Source organism: Grampus griseus (genome assembly GCF_964374135.1).
Source record: "Grampus griseus genome assembly, chromosome: 11".
In the NCBI taxonomy this organism is placed as follows: domain Eukaryota; kingdom Metazoa; phylum Chordata; class Mammalia; order Artiodactyla; family Delphinidae; genus Grampus; species Grampus griseus.
In genome coordinates this window covers 40999515-41020154 of record NC_139005.1, presented here as the reverse complement: position 1 = coordinate 41020154, position 20640 = coordinate 40999515, and the positions used below count along the sequence as shown (strand labels likewise).

Genomic DNA, 20640 nt, shown 5'->3' with positions numbered 1-20640 from the left:
TCCCCGAATCTGCCCTTCAGGCTCTGGTGCCCAGCCCTGCCTACTTCCTTTCAGTTCCTTGAACATACTGTGTTTCTTCTTTTTATTTGTCTTTGGCACAAGCTGTCCCATGAGGCTGAAATATTCTTTATTCATCCTCTGGAATTCAGTTCACACGTCACTTCCTCAGGGAAGCCTCTGACCCTCCCCCCAGGAGGGTCAGATTCCATTCTCCTGTACCCTGCACTTCTCCCTCTTAGAGAGCACTGATCACAACTGTATGCTCCACCAGGGCAGGGAACAAGTCTAGTTTATTCAGGGCTCTAAGCCAATCACTAAGAGCAGAGTACACAATAGGCACTCAGTAAATATTTGTCGAATGAAGTTCAGCATTTATTAAGCACCAAGTACCTCACTTCGTCAACTCCTCACAGTAACCCTTTTAGGTATTCTTATCCCCATTAACAGATGAGGAAAGTGACACTAGAAAAGTAACATGCCCCAGGTCACATAGTCAACGAATGGCACAGCCAGAACTTGACCCACGTCACTTTGATGCCAAAGCCAGTGTCCTCTTTTTCTTTTATTTCTCTCATTGCGTGCTGTTATCCCACTGAAAAGCCAGTGTTCTAAGCGTGGCACTACGTGATGTTCCACAGAAAAGCCGGCAGAGGGTCTGATCAGAATGTAGCTTTGTACTTGTAATGCCCATTCGTAGTGTGCCTGCGTGCTTTCCCCAGTCGCAGGCTCTGCTTTCATTTGGAGGATATACAACTCTCCATGTCTCAGTTCACATGGTCTGGGTGAGCTCAGCCCTAGGGATGAAGCCCTGTGCCAATCAGCATGACCCATCCCATTGAAATATGATGATTGATTCAGGGGTGGGCTTGTGACCTAATATTGTCAATAAGAGCCAATTGAGACTCAATCTAGAACTTTGGTTGGAGTCTTTGCAAAAGTGGACTTGATCTTTCCAACTGGCCATGGGCCCTGGAAGCATGAAGATTGGCATTACTTCAGAGACTCACCACCTGAAACAGAGAGGAGGGCAGATGTGACCCTAGACACTGTCTGGCGCCTGATAACATTATCTGAGCCTTGCTCAAGCTGTGCCTGAGGTTTTCTGCCTGAATACTTTTCGTTAATTTGAGTCAGTGGAGTCCTTTTTCTGCATAAGCCTTTTTGGATTGGAAGTTCTGTCACCTGCAGTCAAGGGAATCTAACCAACACAGGACCTAAAAGACACTGGACGTGTTTTGACTCTTTTCTGTTTCCATTTTGCACAGGCTTAGGTCACTTCCTTAGGCTCTTTGAATGATCATAAATGTGTGTTTTCTGGGCCTGGGGAAGAAAGCAGTGAGAAGGTAGTACGGCAGCGATGCTTGTCAAAACAGGTGTTGTGGCTTTAGGAATCGTGCCCCTAGGACTTGCTCAGTAACTTGTGGAATGTAAGAAATTTCACTTACTTATTTTTCTGCACCTATAAAGAGTGAGGATAATATTTGCTACACTGAGGCTTCCCTGGTGGTCCAGTGGCTAAGACTCCACGCTCCCAATGCGGGGGGCGCAGGCTCGATCCCTGGTCAGGGAACTAGATCCTGCATGCCGCAACTAAGATCCCACATGCCAAAACTAAGACCCGGCGCAGCCAAATAAATAAATATTAAAAAAAAAATTTGCTACCCTGTTTAAACGAGAGGGAGTTGATAAGAATGTGTCTAGTACTTTGGTACGACTCACCTTCCAATGTGGCAGTAACACTTCACCATGTCAACCTGTGGCTTTTCATATTTCTCAATCCCTAGACTGACCTAACCAGTAGTGAGGTGGCTAAATAAGGAGGCTCCTACTTTTGGACGACCATAGAGGGAGGATATTCATGTTCCATAGCCCAGGAGGCCATAGATGCATGTCCTAACCTCACTGAAACATTAACTGTTTTCACGCTCAAGAGAGAATAGTAAGCTTTCTTTCTGCTCTATGGATTTCACAAATGCTGTGGAGCAACTAAGCCCATGCGCCACAACTACTGAGCCCTGGCGCGGCAACTACTGACGTCCACGCACCTAGAGCCTATGCTCCGCAACAAGAGAAGCCACCGCAATGAGAAGTCTGTGCACTGCAATGAAGAGTAGCCCCTGCTCGCCGCAACTAGAGAAAGCCCACACGCAGCAACGAAGACCCAACGCAGCCAAATAATTAATAAATAAATAAATAAATAAATAATATCTGCTAGCTGTATTTAGAGTTACCTGGCTGTAGGAGGAAAAATCTGTGTGTTCAAATAGCTTAATTTTCCACAGTGAAGGAAAGCCCTCCCAGAGACACTAAGAAAAATGAAACCAAGCCAGCAAAGATATAAACCATTAATTTTATTTCCATTCCTAAAATGTAAGTGAATTTATTGATTTGATATTTAAAGTAGTCTCTTTGCAAAATCATCTCAGAAAATATTCTAAATTTATTAAAATGCATGCAAACTATTGCTGAAAATTCTAAGTCCTCTTATTGACCAACTTGTTTTCACAGCACTTGTGATGATTTCCCAAGGTTTCCATGGTTACAGGGAACAAAGAAATCATCTTGAGACCAGAGTGGAAATTTGATCAGACTAATCCGAACAGTATTTATCTACCTCTTTACAGACTCACAGCTTGACTATTTTGAGGCGGCTCTTACAAAGCGTATCTAGTTATTCAAGGTTTGTCTAATTACAGTGGGCCTTTTCTTTGCCTGCAATTTACTACATTCAGCAAAGTATACGTTAGATAATAAGGAAAATGAACCCAAGAACTCTAACTGCTTCATATAGTTTTATGGATATACTGAAGTGTCAAGTACAAACTTCATCTTAAGAATTGAAGACTGGAATGCAGGGAAACAAACTCTGGTGCAATACCAGAATAAAAAACATAACAAAGCTGGGCAGAACTAGGTGTGGCATCCTGGTACATTAATGTTGAAAGCCAGCCCAATGATACTAAGGACAACAAATAGATTCAGATTTCTTTTTTTTTTTTGCGGTACGCGGGCCTCTCACTGTTGCGGCCTCTCCCGAAGCGGAGCACAGGCTCCGGACGCGCAGGCTCAGTGGCCACGGCTCACGGGCCCAGCCGCTCCGCAGCATGTGGGATCTTCCCGGACCGGGGCACGAACCCACGTCCCCTGCATCGGCAGGCGGACTCTCAACCACTGCGCCACCAGGGAGGCCCCGATTCAGATTTCTTTAAAAAAAAAAATCTGTGCTGTTTAGGTTTGGAGTTTTCAACTAGTCAGTATTTCTTTATTTATTTTGTGAATTATTAAGATTTTTTTGGAATTTCCCTGCTGGCGCAGTGGTTAAGAATCCGCCTGACAATGCAGGGGACATGGATTCGAGCCCTGGTCCAGGAATATCCCACATGCTGTGGAGCAACTAAGCCTGTGCGCCACAACTACTGAGCCTGTGCTCTAGAGCCTGTGAGCCACAACTACTGAAGCCTGTGTACCTAGAGCTTGTGCTCCGCAACAAGAGAAGGCACCACAATGAGAAGCCCGTGTGCTGCAACTAGAGAAAACCCACGCACAGCAACGAAGACCCAACGCAGCCAAAGATAAAAAAATGAATTAATTTTATAGAAAAAGATCTTTTCACGTCTCCCTCTTCAAAGTCTTCTTTTGAGTGATTAACTGCTAATTAGCATCAACCTCTCAAAGAGAAGGTAAAATTAAAATCTGTTGGGTAATAATTTAAATAAGACAGAAAAAATTTGAAGTTACTGAATAAAGTAAGGTTTGAGGATAATGGTGGACTTCAATTATGAAAGCCCATTGTTTCCTTTAAGGGAGAGTTCAAAGCTGTTTTGTTTTGTTTTTGATTCTTTGGCAGACAATAGAAAATAGCTAAATAGGTTATAACATAAACTTTTAGTGATGAAATTCAAATTTACCTTAAAAAGGGGGTTCCCTTCTCCCAATTAGTTGTGTGTGTGTGTGTGTGTGTGTGTGTGTGTATGGCTGTGTTGCGTCTTCATTGCTGTGTGCAGGCCCTCTCTAGCTGTGGTGAGCAGGGGCTCTAGGTACACGGGCCTCAGCAGTTGTATCCATGGCCTCAGTAGTTGTGGCTCGTGGGCTCCAGAGCACAGGCTCAACAGCCGTGGCACATGGGCTTAGTTGCCCCACGGCACGCGGGATCCTCCGGACCAGGGATCGAACCTGTGTTCCCCACATTGGCAGGCAGACTCTCAACCACTGCACCATGAGGGAAGTCCCCCAATTAGCATTTTAAGTGTAAAACCCAAACCTTAAATTATTCGAGCCCTTCAGGTTTCAACTTCTATTTCACAGCATATCCGTAGATGTGAGGGCGCAGGAGCTCCCAGGACAGGGGGGCCTGTAAGTGCTGCAGCTTCAGCTTGGAGAAGCGGGCCCACTCCAGGGCCTTCCAGCTCTCTCTGGTCAGGTTGCATCCATCAAACAGAAGGTACCAGACAGGAGTCAGGACCTGTTGCCAGAAGTAATTCCAGGTTGAAGGCTTAGCTGCTACATGCTCCATGAAATAAAAAGCTCCTCCCTGAGAAAGAAAAGAAAAGAAAAAAAAAAAAACACATCAAGGATTTTAGTTTGGGGGAAAAAATTTATAAGATGATTTTTTAAAAATTAATTAATTTTTTTATGGCTGCACTGGGTCTTTGTTGCTGTGCGCAGGCTTCCTCTAGTTGCGGTGAGCGGGGGCTACTCTTTGTTGTGGTGCAGGGGCTTCTCATTGCGGTGGCTTCCTTTGTTGCGGAGCATGGGCTCTAGGCGCATGGGCTTCAATAGTTGTGGCTCACGGGCTTTAGAGCACAGGCTCAGTAGTGGTGGCGCATGGGCTTACTTGCTCTGAGGCATGTGGGATCTTCCCGGACCAGGGCTCAAACTCGTGTCCCCTGCATTGGCAGGCAGATTCTTAACCACTGGACCACCAGGGAAGTCCTATAAGATGATTAAATGTCAGATTTCAGTGGCCCCAAAGGCCAACTTCATGAGAAGACATGGAGAAATTCAAACTTACTACGATACTATTCTGGTTAATAGTGTCATCTTCTGTCAGATTTTATACAGAGTTGCCAATCTATATTTTCTGTTCATAAAGGTAATACATAATAATAGTTAGAATTTGAAGCAGTTACTGCATGCAAGACCCTGTCTGTAAGGCCTATCACATGTTAACTCAATCCTTACAATGCACTTATTTGGTAAGCATTATTATTATCATTCCTATGTTCTACAGATGAGGAAACAGAGTCACATAGAAAATAAACAACTTGCCCAAGGTCATACAGCTTACAAATGTCAGAATCAGGTTTTTACCTTGGGTGGTCTGGCTCCAGAGGCTGGCAATACTGTCTCACCAATATTATTTTAGAAAATTCAGAAAATACAGAAAAGTTTAAAAAGAAAAACAGTCAATCATCTTTCATCACCTCGAGACAACTACTGTTAAGATTTTGTGGAAGATGGTGGAGTAGAAGGACATGCACTCATTCCTTCTCGTGAGAGCACCGGAATCCCAACTAACAGTCATCGACAGGAAGACACTGGAATGCACCAAAAAAGATACCCCACATCCAAAGACAAAGGAGAAGCTGCAGTGAGATGGTAGGAGGGGTGCAATCAGAATAAAAGCAAATCCCATAACCACTGGGTACGGGTGACTCACAAACTGAAGAACACTTATACCACAGAAGTCCACCCACTGGAGTGAAGATTCTGAGCCCCACGTCAGGCTTCCCAGCCTGGGGTGTCCAGCAATGGGAGGAGGAATTTCCAGAGAATCAGACTTTGAAGGCTAGTGGGATTTGATTGCAGAACTTCGACAGGACTGGGGGAAACAGATTCCACTCTTGGAGGGCACACACAAAGTAGTATGCACATCAGGACCCAGGGGGAAGGAGCAGTGACCCCATAGGAGACTGAACCAGACCTACCTGCTAGTGTTGGAGGGTCTCCTGCAGAGGCAGGGGGTGGCTGTGGCTCACCACGGGGACAAGGACACTGGCAGCAGAAGTTCTGGGAAGTAGTACTTGGCATGAGCCACCCCCCCCCACAGTCTGCCATTAGCCCCACCAAAGAGCCTGTAGCCTCCAGTGTTGGGTTGCCTCAGTCCAAACAACCAACAGGGAGGGAACTCAGCCCCACCCATCAGCAGACAAGCGGATTAAAGTTTTACTGAGCTCTGCCCACCAGAGCAACACCCAGCTCTACCCACCACCAGTCCCTCCCATCAGGAAGCTTGCACAAGCCTCTGAGATAGACTTATCCACCAGAGGGCAGACAGCAGAAGCAAGAAGAACTACAGTCCTGCAGCCTGTGGAACAGAAACCACATTCAAAGAAAGATAGACAAGATGAAAAGGCAGAGGGCTATGTCCCAGATGAAGGAACAAGATAAAACCCCAGAAAAACAACTAAGTGAAGTGGAGATAGGCAACTTTCCAGAAAAAGAATTCAGAATAACGATAGTGAAGATGATCCAGGACCTCGGAAAAAGAATGGAGGCAAAGATCGAGAAGATGCAAGAAATGTTTATCAAAGACCTAGAAGAATTAAAGAACAAACACCTAGAAGAATTAAAGAACAAACAAACAGAGATGAACAATACAATAACTGAAATGAAAAATACCCTAGAGGAATCAACAGCAGAATAACTGAGGGAGAAGAACGGATAAGTGACATGGAAGACAGAGTGGTGGAATTCACTGCCACAGAACAGATTAAAGAAAAAAGAATGAAAAGAAATGAAGACAGCCTAAGAGACCTCTGGGACAGTATTAAATGCACCAATATTCACATTACAGGGGTCCCAGAAGGAGAAGAGAGAGAGAAAGGACCCAAGAAAATATTTGAAGAGATTATAGTCAGAAACTTCCCTAACATGGAAAAGAAATAGTAACCCAAGTCCAGGAAGTGCAGAGAGTCCCAGGCAGGATAAACCCAAGGAGAAACACGCCAAGACACATAGTAATCAAATTGACAAGAATTAAGGACAAAGAAAAATTATTAAAAGCAACAAGGGAAAAACAACGAATAACATACAAGGGAACTCCCGTAAGATTAACAGCTGATTTCTCAAAAACTCTACAAGCCAGAAGGGAGTGGCATGATATACTTAAAGTGATGAAAGGGAAGAACCTATAACCAAGATTACTCTACCCAGCAAGGATCTCATTCGGATTCGACGGAGAAATCAAAAGCTTTACAGACAAGCAAAAGCTAAGAGAATTCAGCACCACCAAACCAGCTCTACAACAAATGCTAGAGGAACTTTTCTACATGGGAAACACAAGAGAAGAAAAGGACCTGCAAAAACAAACCCAAAATAATTAAGAAAATGGTAATAGGAACATACATATCAATAATTACCTTAAATGTGAATGGATTAAATGCTCCAACCAAAAGACACAGACTTGCTGAATGGATACAAAAACAAGACCCATATATATGCTGTCTACAAGAGACCCACTTCAGGACACATACAGACTGAAAGTGAGGGGATGGAAAAATATATTCCATGTAAAAGGAAATCAAAAGAAAGCTGGAGTAGCAATACTCATATCAGATAAAATAGACTTTAAGATAAAGACTGTTACAAGAGATAAGGAGGGACACTACATAATGATCAAGGGATCAATCCAAGAAGAAGATACAACAATTATAAATATATATGCACCCAACATAGGAGCACCTCAATACGTAAGGCAAATGCTAACAGCTATAAAAGAGGAAATCAACAGGAAAACACAATAATAGTGGGGGCCTTTAACACCTCATTTACATCGATGGACAGATCATCCAGACAGAAAATTAGCAAGGAAGCACAAGCTTTAATTGACAATAGACCAGATCGATTTAATTGATATTTATAGGACATTCCATCCAAAAACAGCAGATTACACTTTCTTCTCAAGTGCACACGGAACATTCTCCAGGATAGATCACATCTTGGGTCACAAATCAAGCCTTGGTAAATTTAAGAAAACTGAAATCATATCAAGCGTCTTTTCCAAGCACAACACTATGAGATTAGAAATAAATTACAGGGAAAAAACGTAAAAAACACAAACACATGGAGACTAAACAGTACATTACTAAATAACCAACAGATCACTGAAGAAATCAAAGAGGAAACCAAAAAATACCTAGAGAAAAATGACAACGAAAACACGATGATCCCAAACCTATGGGATGCAGCAAAAGCAGTTCTAAGAGGGAAGTTTATAGCAATACAATCCTACCTCAAGAAACAAGAAAAACCTCAAATAGTCTAACTTTACACCTAAAGGAACTAGAGAAAGAAGAACAAACAAAACCCAAAGTTAGTAGAAGGAAACAAATCATAAAGATCAGAGAAGAAATAAATGAAATAGAAACAAAGAAAACAATAGCAAAGACCAATACAACTAAAAGCTTGTTCTTTGAGAAGATAAACAAAATTGATAAACCTTTAGCCAGACTCATCAAGAAAAAGAGGGAGAGGACTCAAATCAATAAAATTAGAAATGAAAAAGGAGAAGTTACAACGGACACTGCAGAAATACAAAGCATCCTAAGAGACTACTACAAGCAACTCTATGCCAATAAAATGGATAACCTGGAAGAAATAGACAAAGTCTTACAAAGGTATAACCCTCCAAGACTGAACCAGGAAGAAATAGAAAGTACGAACAGACCAATCACAAGTAATGAAATTGAAACTGTGATGAAAAGTCTTCCAGCAAACAAAAGTCCAGGACTAGATGGCTTCACAGGTGAATTCTATCAAATATTTAGAGAAGAGCTAACACCCATCCTTCTCAAACTCTTCCAAAAAGTTGTAGAGGAACACTCCCAGACTCATTCTACGAGGCCACCATCACCCTGATACCAAAACCAGACAAAGATACTACAAAAAGAGAAAATTACAGACCAATATCACTGATGAATATAGATGCAAAAATCCTCAACAAAATACTAGCAAAGAGAATCCAACAACACATTAAAAGGATCATACACCATGATCAAGTGGGATTTATCCCAGGGATGCAAGGATTCTTCAATATATGCAAATCAATAAATGTGACACACCACATTAACAAATTGAAGAATAAAAACCATATGATCATGTAAATAGATGCAGAAAAAGCTTTTGACAAAATTCAACACCGATTATGATAGAGACTCTCCAGAAAGTGGGCATAGAGGGAACCTACCTCAACATAACAGAGGCCATATACCCACAGCAAACATCATTCTCAATGGTGAAAAACTGCAAGCATTTCCTCTAAGATCATGAACAAGACAAGGATGTCCACTCTTGCCACTATTATTCAACATAGTGGCAAGGAACTCCTAGCCATGGCAATCAGAGACGAAAAAGAAATAAAAGGAATAGAAATTTGAAAAGAAGTAAAACTGTCACTGCAGATGACATGATGCTATACATAGAGAATCCTAAAGATGCCACCAGAAAACTACTAGAGCTAATCAGTGCATTTGGAAAAGTTGCAGGATACAAAATTAATGCACAGAAATCTCTTGAATTCCTATACACTAACAACAAAAAAATCAGAAAGACAGATTAAGGAAACAATCCCATTTACCATTGCAACAAAAAGAATAAAATACATAGGAATAAACCTACCTAAGGAGGTAAAAAACCTGCACTCAGAAGACTGTAAGACACTGACGAAAGAAATGAAAGATGACACAAACAGATGGAGAGATATACCATGTTCTTGGCTTGGAAGAATCAATATTTTGAAAATGACTATACTACCCAAAGCAATATACAGATTCAATGCAATGCCTATCAAATTACCAATGGCACTTTTTACAGAGCTAAAACAAAAAATCTTAAAATTTGTATGGAGACACAAAAGACCCTGAATAGCCAAAGCAATCTTGAGGGAAAAAACCGGAGCTGGAGGAATCAGACTCCCTGACTTCAGACTATACTACAAAGCTGCAGTAATCGAGACAATATGGCACTGGCACAAAAACAGAAATATAGATCAATGGACAGAATAGAAAGCTCAGAGAGAAACCCATGCACCTATGGTCAACTAATCTATGACAAAGGAGGCAAGAATATACAATGGAGAAAAGACAGTCTCTTCAGTAAGTGGTGCTTGGAAGACTGGGCAGCCACAGTAAAAGAATTAAATTAGAATACTCCCTAACACCATACACAAAAATAAACTCAAAATGGATTAAAGCCCTAAATGTAAGACCGGACACTATAAAACTCTTAGAGGAAAACGTAGGAAGAACACTCTTTGACATAAATCACAGCAAGATCTTTTTTGACCCACCTCCTAGAGTAATGGAAATAAAAACAAAAATAAACAAATGGGACCTAATGAAACTTAAAAGCTTTTGCACAGCAAAGGAAACTATAAACAAGACGAAAAGACAACCCTCAGAATGGGAGAAAATATTTGCAAATGAATCAACAGACAAAGGATTAATCTCCAAAATATATAAACAGCACATGCAGCTCAATATTAAAAACACAAACAACCCAATCAAAAAATGGGCAGAAGACCTAAATAGACATTTCTCCAAAGATGACATACAGATGGCCAAGGAGCACATGAAAAGCTGCTCAACATCACTAATTAGTAGAGAAATGCAAATCAAAACTACAATGAGGTATCATCTCATGCTGGTTAGAATGGGCATCATCAGAAAATCTACAAACAAAAAATGCTGAAGAGGGTATGGAGAAAAGGGAACCCTCTTGCACTGTTGGTGGGAATGTAAATTGATACAGCCACTATGGAGAACAGTATGGAGGTTCCTTAAAAAGCTAAAAATAGAATTACCATATCACCCAGCAGTTCCACTACTGGGCATATACCCAGAGAAAACCATAATTCAAAAAGACACATGCACCCCAATGTTCGTTGCAGTACTGTTTACAATAGCCAGGTCATGGAAGCAACCTAAATGCCCATCGACAGACGAATGGTTAAAGAAGATGTGGTTCATATATACAATGGAATATTACCCAGCCATAGAAAGGAATGAAATTGGGTCATTTGTGGAGACGTGGATGGAGCTAGAGACTGTCATACAGAGTGAAGTAAGTCAGAAAGAGAAAAACAAATATTGTATATTAACGCATTTATGTGGAATCTAGAAAAGTGGTACAGATGAACCGGTTTGCAAGGCAGAAATAGAGACACAGATGTAGAGAACAAACGTATGGACACCAAGGGGGGAAAGTGGGGGTGGGGGCGGTAGGATGAACTGGGAGATTGGGATTGACATATATACACTAGTATGTATACAATAGATAACTAATAAGAACCTGCTGTGTAAAAAAATAAAAAGCAAAAAAGCAAAAAAAAACAAAATAAAATTTTGTATATACATTTATATATTTTTTTTTCTAAAACTAGGATTGGAATATACATTCTGTTTTATAATCTGTTTTATTTTATTTATGTATTTGAGTATTATTCTAAAAGATGGTTTAAAAAACCTTTATGCAATATTTCACACCACTGAAGTTACCATCTCTTTTTTTTTTTTTTTTTTTGCGGTATGCGGGCCTCTCACTGTTGTGGCCTTTCCCGTTGCGGAGCACAGGCTCCGGACACGCAGGCTCAGCGGCCATGGCTCATGGGCCCAGCCGCTCCACGGCATGCGGGATCCTCCTGGACCGGGGCACGAACCCGTGTCCCCTCATCGGCAGGCGGACTCTCAACCACTGCGCCACCAGAGAAGCCCTACCATCTCTTATTTAACCATTCTCATTTAGGCTATTTCCAATTTTACATTGTTATAAATACTGTTACAGTGAACATCCTTATCCATAAATCTTTGTGACCATCTATAATTATTTCCAAATAAATAACTTGCTAAAAAGTGGAATTGCTGAATCAAACGTCTGTGCCTTTTTAAAGCTTTTGGTACAGGTTGTCAAATTGCCCTTTGGAAAAGTTGTAGCAGTTTGCATTCATGCTAGCAATAGATGTGAATGCCCATTTCCAATAAACTCTCATCAGTACTTTTTTCTCCTATATCTTTGTCAATTTGATGTGTAATATGGTATTTTTGATAACCTGCGTAGCTTTAATATTCGTAATCGTAACATCTTTTACTAAACCTTATTGATTATTTGGATTTCTTGTTTTCTGATTTGTCTGTTAATGTCCATCCATTATCAGTTTTCTTCTTTTTTCTTTTCTTTATTTATTTGGTTGTGCTGGGTCTTAGTTGTGGCAGGTGAGCTCCTTAGTTGTGGCTCGCCGGCTCCTTAACTGTGGCATGCTCACTCTTAGTTGCGGCATGCATGTGGGATCTAGTTCCCTGACCAGGGATTGAACCTGTGCCCCCTGCGTTGCGAGTCTTAACCACTGTGCCACAGGGCAAGTCCCCACTATCAGTTTTCTAATAGGCCATTGGTTTTTTTCTTACTGATTAGTAAGGGCTTTTAGTATAATTAGACTACATAGACTACAGATGTTTTCCCTTGTTTGTTGTTTACCTTTTAATTACAATTTTTTAAACTTCCCCTTTTATTAAAAAAAAAATCTTTAAATTCATCTGAGTATTGTTCTTAGGCTCTGCTTTGCAAACCTGTGGGTGTCTGAATCCATACCTAGTACTGCCTGGGACTAAATAACCATGTCTTATACTTTTTTTTTTTTTTAGTTCATTAGTTCATGTCTTTTATTAACCAATATACAATAACCTGTCTTCTGGTTTGTTGAAACAATAGGTCAGACAACATTTGTCACAATAGTGTTTGTCAAAGTGGCTGGTCATAAAAACTCCACACCACATTTATCTGAAGGGCACTCCCGATGAAGGTGACTGCTTTTGCCATTCTGATCCACCTTACAGTATTTCAGGACAGCCAGCTTAACCTTTCTCTCTCTCTCTCTCTTTTTTTTCTTTTGGCCATGTGGCTTGTGGGATCTTAGTTTCCCAACCAGGGATCGAACCTGGGCCCTCCGCAGTGAGAGTGCAGAGTCCTAACCACTGGACCGCCAGGGAATTCCCAACCCTCTTTCTCTTATGCTTGTTCTTCTTGGGAGTGGTGTAAGACTTCTTCCTTTTCTTAGTACCAGCACGAAGTCTCAACAGAAGATGAAAAGTAGACTCCTTTTGAATGTTGTAGTCAGACAAAGTACGTCCATCTTCCAGTTGCTTGCCAGCAAAGGTTAGTCTTTGCTGGTCAGAAGGAATTACTTCCTTATCTTGGATCTTGGCCTTTACATTTTCTATTGTATCTGAGGGTTCGACCTCGAGAGTGGTGGTCTTCCCTGTCCGGATCTTCATAAAAATCTGCATCCTGGTGGCGGCACCACCACAGATGGTGGATCCAAAAAGCCTATGTCTTATACTTTTGTGCCATTGTCACAGGATGTAAACGATAGGATTTATTTTATTAAAATACTGAATCATCTAAAAGTGTTACGAAATTCATGGTTATATTTTGTCATTAGGTATTTTATTTGGTCAGTGGATGCTGTGTGTAAATTACTGTCATATAGGAGTTAGTAACTGCTGCTTTCATCTAGGACGGTCCTATACTTATGGGTCAAGTCTGGACACAGTAGAGGCTACACATTATTAAGGAGTCTTCAGAAGTTTTCTACTTATCTACCTCTGGGGTGAAGGGGGAAACGGACCAATGATTACCTCCCAGACCCAGGGTGACCGTCCCACTCCTTAGCCTCTTCTAGCCTCCCTAGTGTTGGCTATCCCAGGCAGGGTTTAGAGATGGAGTTCCTCCAAATCTATGGGTAAGTGTAAGACCTGTGTTCAGGAATGGAAAACTTGACATTTCCTGATTGAAATATTTTTTTTCCATAGAAGAGGACAGGAGAGAAGAGGTGATCCAGGCCTGCGGAGGTTGCTGATGCCCTCTGGGTTACACAGGTTAAGCTAGAGGTGCCTGTTACCCACTCAGGTGACTGTCGAGTAGACAGCTGGGTATGAAGATCTGGGGTTAGAAGAGAGATCTGAGCTTGAAACTTAGATTTGGAAGCCATTTGTGTATGCACGGTAATTGAAAACATTGGGGGTACATGAGATTGCACAGGGCGTGTATATAAGTGAAATGAGAGCTAAAAAAGAAACTCCAGCGTTTAGGGGATGGGCAGAGGAAGAAAAGCCAGCAAAAGTGGTAGAAATGTTGAAGTCAGATAAAAAGCCCCAGTGACAAGCACTGTGGTACAGTGATAATATTTGCATTAAAGTCAGACATAGTGGCTGTGTAACTTGAGGCAAGTTTCTTAACTCCTCTGGGTCTGTTTCCCCAGTCCAACATGAAGGCAATACCTGCTTTAAAGGACTGTTTCCTACATGAGAATGTAGGAAAGCTCTTGGTTCTGTTCAGCAGAGAATGGGTGCTTCGGAGGAGCTAAGGAAGACCACCAAGAATATGATCCCCTAAGGGCACTCTCAGGGCTTAAACCAGAGATGACCGTTACTTGCTTTGCAGAGGTGTTGTGAGATTAGTAACACTGTAAGCAAAACCTCTAACCGTGCCCAGTCTTAGGACACAAGAACCCAGGATTTGAGTATCAGAATCAGACTTTTTTCAGTTACTACTTTGACGTTGGCCTATCCTTGAGCCAAAGACAGAATTACAGTTGGCCCTCAGTATCCATAAGTTCTGCATCCTTGGATTCAACCAAATGCAGATCAAAAATGTTTGGAAAAAATCCAGAAAGTTCCAAAAAAGCAAAACTTGAATTTGCCACATGCTGGCACCTGTTTACATAGCGTTTACATCGTATTAGGTATTATAAGTAATCTAGAGATGATTTAAGGCATATGGGAGGATGTGCATAAGTTATATGCAGGTACTGCACCATTTTATATAAGGGACTTAAGCTTCTGTAGATTTTGGTATCTGTGGAGGGGACAGGGAGGGACCCCGAGGAAATTGAGGGATGACTGTATATTAATTGCCTCTAAACACTATCTTCAAGTCCTTTTCTTCCTGAGGAACTTCCTCTGTTAGAAAATAAAACTGGGGATTACAGAACATCCATTTCCTCTAGTATAGTAAATTCAAATGTTAAGATACCCATACTTGAGACTCCCCTGGTGGCACAGAGGTTAAGAATCCGCCTGACAATGCAGGGGACATGGGTTCGAGTTCTGGTCTGGGAAGATCCCACATGCCGCGGAGCAACTAAGCCCGAGTACCACAACTACTGAGCTTGTGCTCTAGAGCCTGTGAGCCACAACTGCTGAGCCCGCATGCCACAACTACCAAAGCCCACGCGCCTAGAGTCTGTGCTCCGCAACAAGAGGAGCCACCCCAATGAGAAGCCTTCACGCTGCAACTAGAGAAAGCCTGCGCACAGCAACAAAGACCCAACGCAGCCAAAAATTAACAATAAATAAATTTTAAAAAGATATCCATACTTTATGTTCACCTATGTTTAGAATAAAACTATTTTAAACTAGTTTTTAAACAAACAATAAAGGTAATATGTGAAAATTACATATAGGTATAAAGAATTTCAAACTATACAGAGAGGTATAATATGAAAAGTAATTCCTTCCCCTCATCCAATTCCCTTCCCAAGAGGTAACCACTGTTAATAGTTTCTTGTGTATCATTCCCATTAACATAAATACTTATATAGGTGTATTCTCCCACACACACACAAATGGACTTATACTGTATATAATATTCTATGCTTTCATTGCTTTTTAATTTAACACTGTCTCTTGAGGAGATAGTTTTTTCATATCAACATAGGTAACTCTTCCTTGTTCTTTTAACAGCTGCACAGAAATCCTTTATACGATGCGACAATTTACTCAACAGCCTCCTACCTCCTATTGCTGGATGTTTAGGTTATTTACAATTTGTGGTATTACAAATACTGTAATGAATATTTTCGCATATGAATGAGTTTTTGCACATTTGTGCAGTATAGCTATAGGATAAATTCCTGTTGGATGAAGGAGGAAGTGTCCTTGAAAATTTGATATTATCAAATTGCCCTCCAAAGAGGGCACTTCCTCCAACTGGGGTAATCCAGTCCCCCAGACTCACCCCAACACCATATTGAACTTAAAAGTCTCTGACAGTGTTAGGTAAAAATAGTATCTTGCTTTAATTTCTTCTTAATTGAAGTATAGTTGATTTATAATATTATATTAGTTTCAGGTATATAACAGTGATTCAGAATTTTTATAGATTATACTTCATTTAAAGTTATTACAAAATAATGGCTATATTTCCCTGTGCTGTAGAATATATCCTTGTTGCTTATTTATTTTATACATAGTAGTTTGTATCTCTTAATCCCACATCACTACCTTGCCCCTCCCCACTTTCCTCTCCCCTCTGGTAACCACTAGTTTGTTCTCTATATCTGTGAGTCTATTTCTGTTTGTTATATACATTCATTTGTTATATTTTTAAGATTCCACGTATAAGTGATATCTTGCTTAAATTTGTTCTTTTATTGCAAGACAACATTTATATCATATATTGGCTATTTTTATTTATATTTCTGTTCCTGTGCTTTGCTTACTTTTCTCTTTTTTAAAGAACTGATTTAAGAATTCTATTGATCTTGATTTGTAATGTCTTTTATTTTTTTATTAAAATTTTTTTTTATATTAATTTATTTAGTTTTGGCTGCCCTGGGTCTTTGTAGCTGCACGCAGGCTTTCTCTAGTTGCTGCGAGCGGGGGATACTCTTCGTTGCAGTGCAAGGGATTCTCATTGCAGTGGCTTCTCTTGTTGCAGAGCATGGGCTCTAGGCGCACGGGCTTCCGTAGTTGTGGCACGTGGGCTCAATAGTTGCGGCTTGCGGGCTCTAGAGCGCAGGCTCAGTAGTTGTGGCACACGGGCTTAGTCGCTCCGTGGCATGTGGGATCTTCCCGGACCAGGGATCGAACCCATGTCCTGCTTTGGCAGGCAGATTCTTAACCACTGGACCACCAGGGAAGTCCTGTAATGTCTTTTAATATGAAGTTAACGCATTATCTATCATCCTTGGCAAATACTTTTTACAAACTTTTTTGTACTTTAAGTTTTTTTACACTCCTTTTTTTTCTCTGCAGGAGTTCTAAAATTTTACATATTCATGTATTATCAATCTTTTCCTATATAGCTTCTTTTCCACTCTAAGATTTTTAAAAAAATTCGGCAGTGTCTTCTCTAGTAGTTGTACTTTTTATGTTAGGGTGTTTGATCTACCTGAAATTGATAGGGCTGCCCTTGGTGATAGTGGTTACTACTAACCAGCCCTCACACCCTGTACTCACCGGCCTCAGCACCCTGCACACTTCCTGGAGGATCCGCTCCTGGTTCTTCACGGAGCACAGGACCAGTGTGCAGACCACCACATCCATGGAGTCGTCGGCCACCTGGTGCAGGTCCTCCCCGGCAGCCACCAGGAAGGGCTCAAACTGCAGGTGTCGGTTCTCAGCAATGCTCTTGATCAAGAACTTCTCAAAGTTGGGGTTGGGATCAATGCAGGTCACCCGGCATCCAGGCGGGTAGAACTTGAAGTTGGGCCCTGTGCCGCAGCCCAGCTCCAGCAGGGAGAGCTTCCCGGAGGGGCCTGCGAACTCCTGTAGATTGCTGAAGAGCTCCTGCTTCTTGCTTGCCATCCGTTCGTTGTACATCACAGTAAACCTTGCCAAGAAGTAGGGGAGCGATTTTTTGCATATCCAGTTCCACAGGCCCAGGAAGTCCAGCAGGTACACGGGAAATGCCAGGATGCAGACGGCCAGCCGGAGGATAAAAATGGTCAGCGCCATCACTCAGAAGAGAAGAAAACAGATCAGCAGTTAGAGGCCTGGCTCCTTTAATTGCAGGAAGTAGGTTTCTGGCCACATTCCAGAGCCAATCAGCTGCAGAGGAAAGAGCTGGTTGTGCTGGAGAGACGCAGCTGCAGTAAAATCTCGGGCGAGAGGCCCATTTCACCCAGTTAATAGATGTTTGCCAAAAGTTGCCTCATAGCTTACTTTTCATGAGGTAAAATGAGAAGGTTCTCAGCTTTTCCTTAGAAGGAAGGCTGATTACAACCCATTATTACAAATCTATTCCTGCTTGGAGACTACTGCAAGTTTCCTGCTGAAGTTTTAAATGCACAACATACTTACAGCCTGTCTGGTTCTCACGTGACCTCTGCTAAGAAAACAGAATCCGTGGGTGGAGCCTGGTTAACCCACACCAGAAAGCCACTGCCAAAGCCCATTTATTATGTGACCCCTCCTACTTCCCTTCCATTCCGCCCTCATGTTTTTTTAAACAAATTTTTTTTTCTGCTGATTTTATTTATTTTTTGTCTCTTGTGGATGCCTTTTTTTTGGCTGCATTGGGTCTTTGTTGCTGCATGTGGGTTTCTCATTCCAGTGGCTTCTCTTGTTGCAGAGCACGGGCTCTAGGCGCGTGGGCTTCAGTAGTTGTGGCACACGGGTTCAGTAGTTGTTATAGCAGCCTATATTTTGAAAAGCATTTCCCTCACCCCCTTTTTTTCTTCAGTCTCTGTAGGCAGTATTTTCGTTTTCTCCTGGGGTGTTTACATTTCAAAGACATTCACAACTTCAGGGACAGAGAAAGAATGACGTTTTTCTCCTAGGAGTTTTGGGGTGTATTTCTCTATTATCAGAAGTCTAGGGTGACTACTATTTAGATTTTTTCTTTGTATTAGGGGTTGGGCAACACGAGGCACTCTGTTTCAATCACCACAACATCTTCCCCTTTGCTCTCCTCACTTTCCCAGGGATTCTACCTCTTAGCATCCTAATCAGGCTTTCTCACAAGTACTTGGACCTTAATCTGCAGTAGCTTGTGCCCTCCTAGCTTTGCAAAATGGCACATGAAGGTCTCCAACTTATTATTCTGCTCTTGTACCTTGTCTGCCAGCCCCGAAGCTAGCAGAGTAGTGGACAACTGCATGTTCTTCTCTAACTTCAGCTCTTCTTCCAACTGTCTAACTCAAGCTTCAGCCTCTATTTGGGCATCAGTGGCCACAGAACTGCCCACAGTAGAGGACAGCCCACCGCAGCAGCCATTTGTTTCCCTTCTTTGCCACAGTGTGCTCTGCTCAGTTCCTCAAACAAATGCATCAACCCACCCGGCTTTTTCAGGGTGCCCCTGTACTCACACATTGGTCCACAAGCATCTAACATACAGGCCACCCCTCCTGACATAGAGGTTGATGTCTAACTCAGGATATTATCCTCAAATGCCTCTTGCCCAGGGCTTGTTTCTTCAGTCTCCTGGCTGCCTTATCAGTTGTTAGTTCACAACCTGGCTGCTGTACACACTGAGCAAGGAGAGACTGAAGAAAGAAGCAGACCACTCCAGATTGGTAGCTGGCAGGTTTAATAAGAAGGGGGCTTACTTATGAGGCTTGCCTTAGATGGCCACGAGATGAGTAGATCTCCACGCCCACCACCAGAATCATAAAAGTTTAGATAGAGGCCTTAACTGGGATCTGTCACCTCCACAGTCCAATGGTCTCAACACCTTACTCTCTCAAAGCTGTATCCTTGGAACAGCTCCCATTGTGGGGACAGTGGTAAGAATGGACATTTCAAGGGCAGTTGAGGGAATGAGGAACCTCTGATTGCCTGAGTCCAGCCCATCAGTCAATCACTGATTACGTCCTCTTGATGACCTCCTCCAATATACTTTGTGTCCTTTTTTTTTTACCACACCCCGGGGCATGCAGGATAATAGTTCCCCCACCAGGGATCGAACTTGGCCACCCCCACCCCCCGCCCCCCGCAGTGGAAGCACGGAGTCTTAACCACTGGACAGCCAGGGAAGTCCAGTTTGTGTCCCTTTTTTAGTCAGTTTATCTAGAGGTTTTTCACTTGTATTGATCTTTTCATAAAACTAGCTTTTAAGTTTTGTTAATTTTTCTCTAGTGTTTGTTTTCTATTTCATTATTTCTGGACTTTATTATGTTTTTTTCTACTTACATTGAATTTAATTTGATCATCTTTCACTTCTGAAGTTGAAAGCCTTAATAATTGATATAAGCCCCCCTTGCCTCTTCTAATGTAAGTATTTGAAGCTATAAGTTTTTCTTATAGCACTGTTTTAGGTGGATACACAAAGTCTGATGTACTGTGTTTTCATTTTCATTCAATTTAAAATGTTTTCTAATTTTCCTTGTGATTTTTTTCTTTGACCCCATGGATTATTTAGAAGTTGTTTAAATATTTGGGGCTTTCATAGGTATCTTTGTATATTGATTTCTAATTTAATTTTATTGTCACAGAACATACTATGTGGGCTTCAATCTTTTGAAGTCTATTTAAATTTGTTTTATGGCCCAGAATATATTTTTTCTCAGAAAGTGGTCCCTGTTCATTGAAAAGAATGTGTATTCTGAAGTTGTCAGGTGTAATGTTCTATAAATGTCAATTAAGTTAAGGTAGCTGAAAGTGTCATTCAGATCTTCTGTATTCTTATTATTTAGTTGCTCTGTCAATTATAGTGAGAGATGTCTTACATCTACAATTATGATTGTGAATTTGTTTTTCCCTTTAGTTATTTCAGTTTTTGCTTCATGTATTTTGAGACTCCATTATTAGGCACAAATACATTTATAATAGTTGTAGCTGCCTGATACATTTCCTTTTCATCATTATGAAGTGTCCTTCTTTGTTTTTAGTGTTTATTTTTGTCCTGAAGTCTATTTTGTCTGGT

The 20640-nt window shown here is 41.4% G+C and overlaps 2 protein-coding genes across 3 annotated transcripts; both read right to left on the bottom strand.

Annotated features, from left to right (window-relative positions):
• Positions 1-386: 386 nt before the first annotated feature.
• On the bottom strand, positions 387-17767 carry TMT1A (thiol methyltransferase 1A). 2 transcript variants are annotated; one of them, XM_082665097.1, is made up of 3 exons: positions 17235-17767; positions 4262-4531; positions 387-1010 (listed from the first exon to the last, which is right to left on the bottom strand). In XM_082665097.1, exons 1-2 carry the CDS (start codon positions 17730-17732, stop codon positions 4295-4297), a joined length of 735 nt encoding a protein of 244 aa, XP_082521223.1. In that variant the 5' UTR covers positions 17733-17767; the 3' UTR covers positions 387-1010; positions 4262-4294. The 2 variants fall into 2 exon arrangements, with proteins under 2 accessions (XP_082521223.1, XP_082521224.1); XM_082665098.1 differs by lacking the exon at positions 387-1010 and having other exon boundaries at positions 2332-4531.
• Positions 12749-13280, bottom strand: LOC309829835 (ubiquitin-ribosomal protein eS31 fusion protein-like; the record flags this gene model as incomplete). The annotated part of the gene is made up of 2 exons (XM_082666109.1): positions 12749-12853; positions 12993-13280. The coding sequence occupies 2 exons, from the start codon at positions 13278-13280 to the stop codon at positions 12749-12751; spliced, it is 393 nt and encodes a 130-aa protein (XP_082522235.1).
• Positions 17768-20640: the final 2873 nt, after the last annotated feature.

What these genes read in the sequence shown, in the direction of transcription:
- TMT1A (XM_082665097.1), bottom strand. Translation starts at nt 17,732, where the DNA reads ATGGCGCTGACCATTTTTATCCTCCGGCTGGCCGTCTGCATCCTGGCA. An exon ending in TGTGCAGGGTGCTGAGGCCG is followed by an intron (nt 4,532 to 17,234) that starts GTGAGTACAGGG and finishes TTTCTTTCTCAG; the next exon opens with GGAGGAGCTTTTTATTTCAT.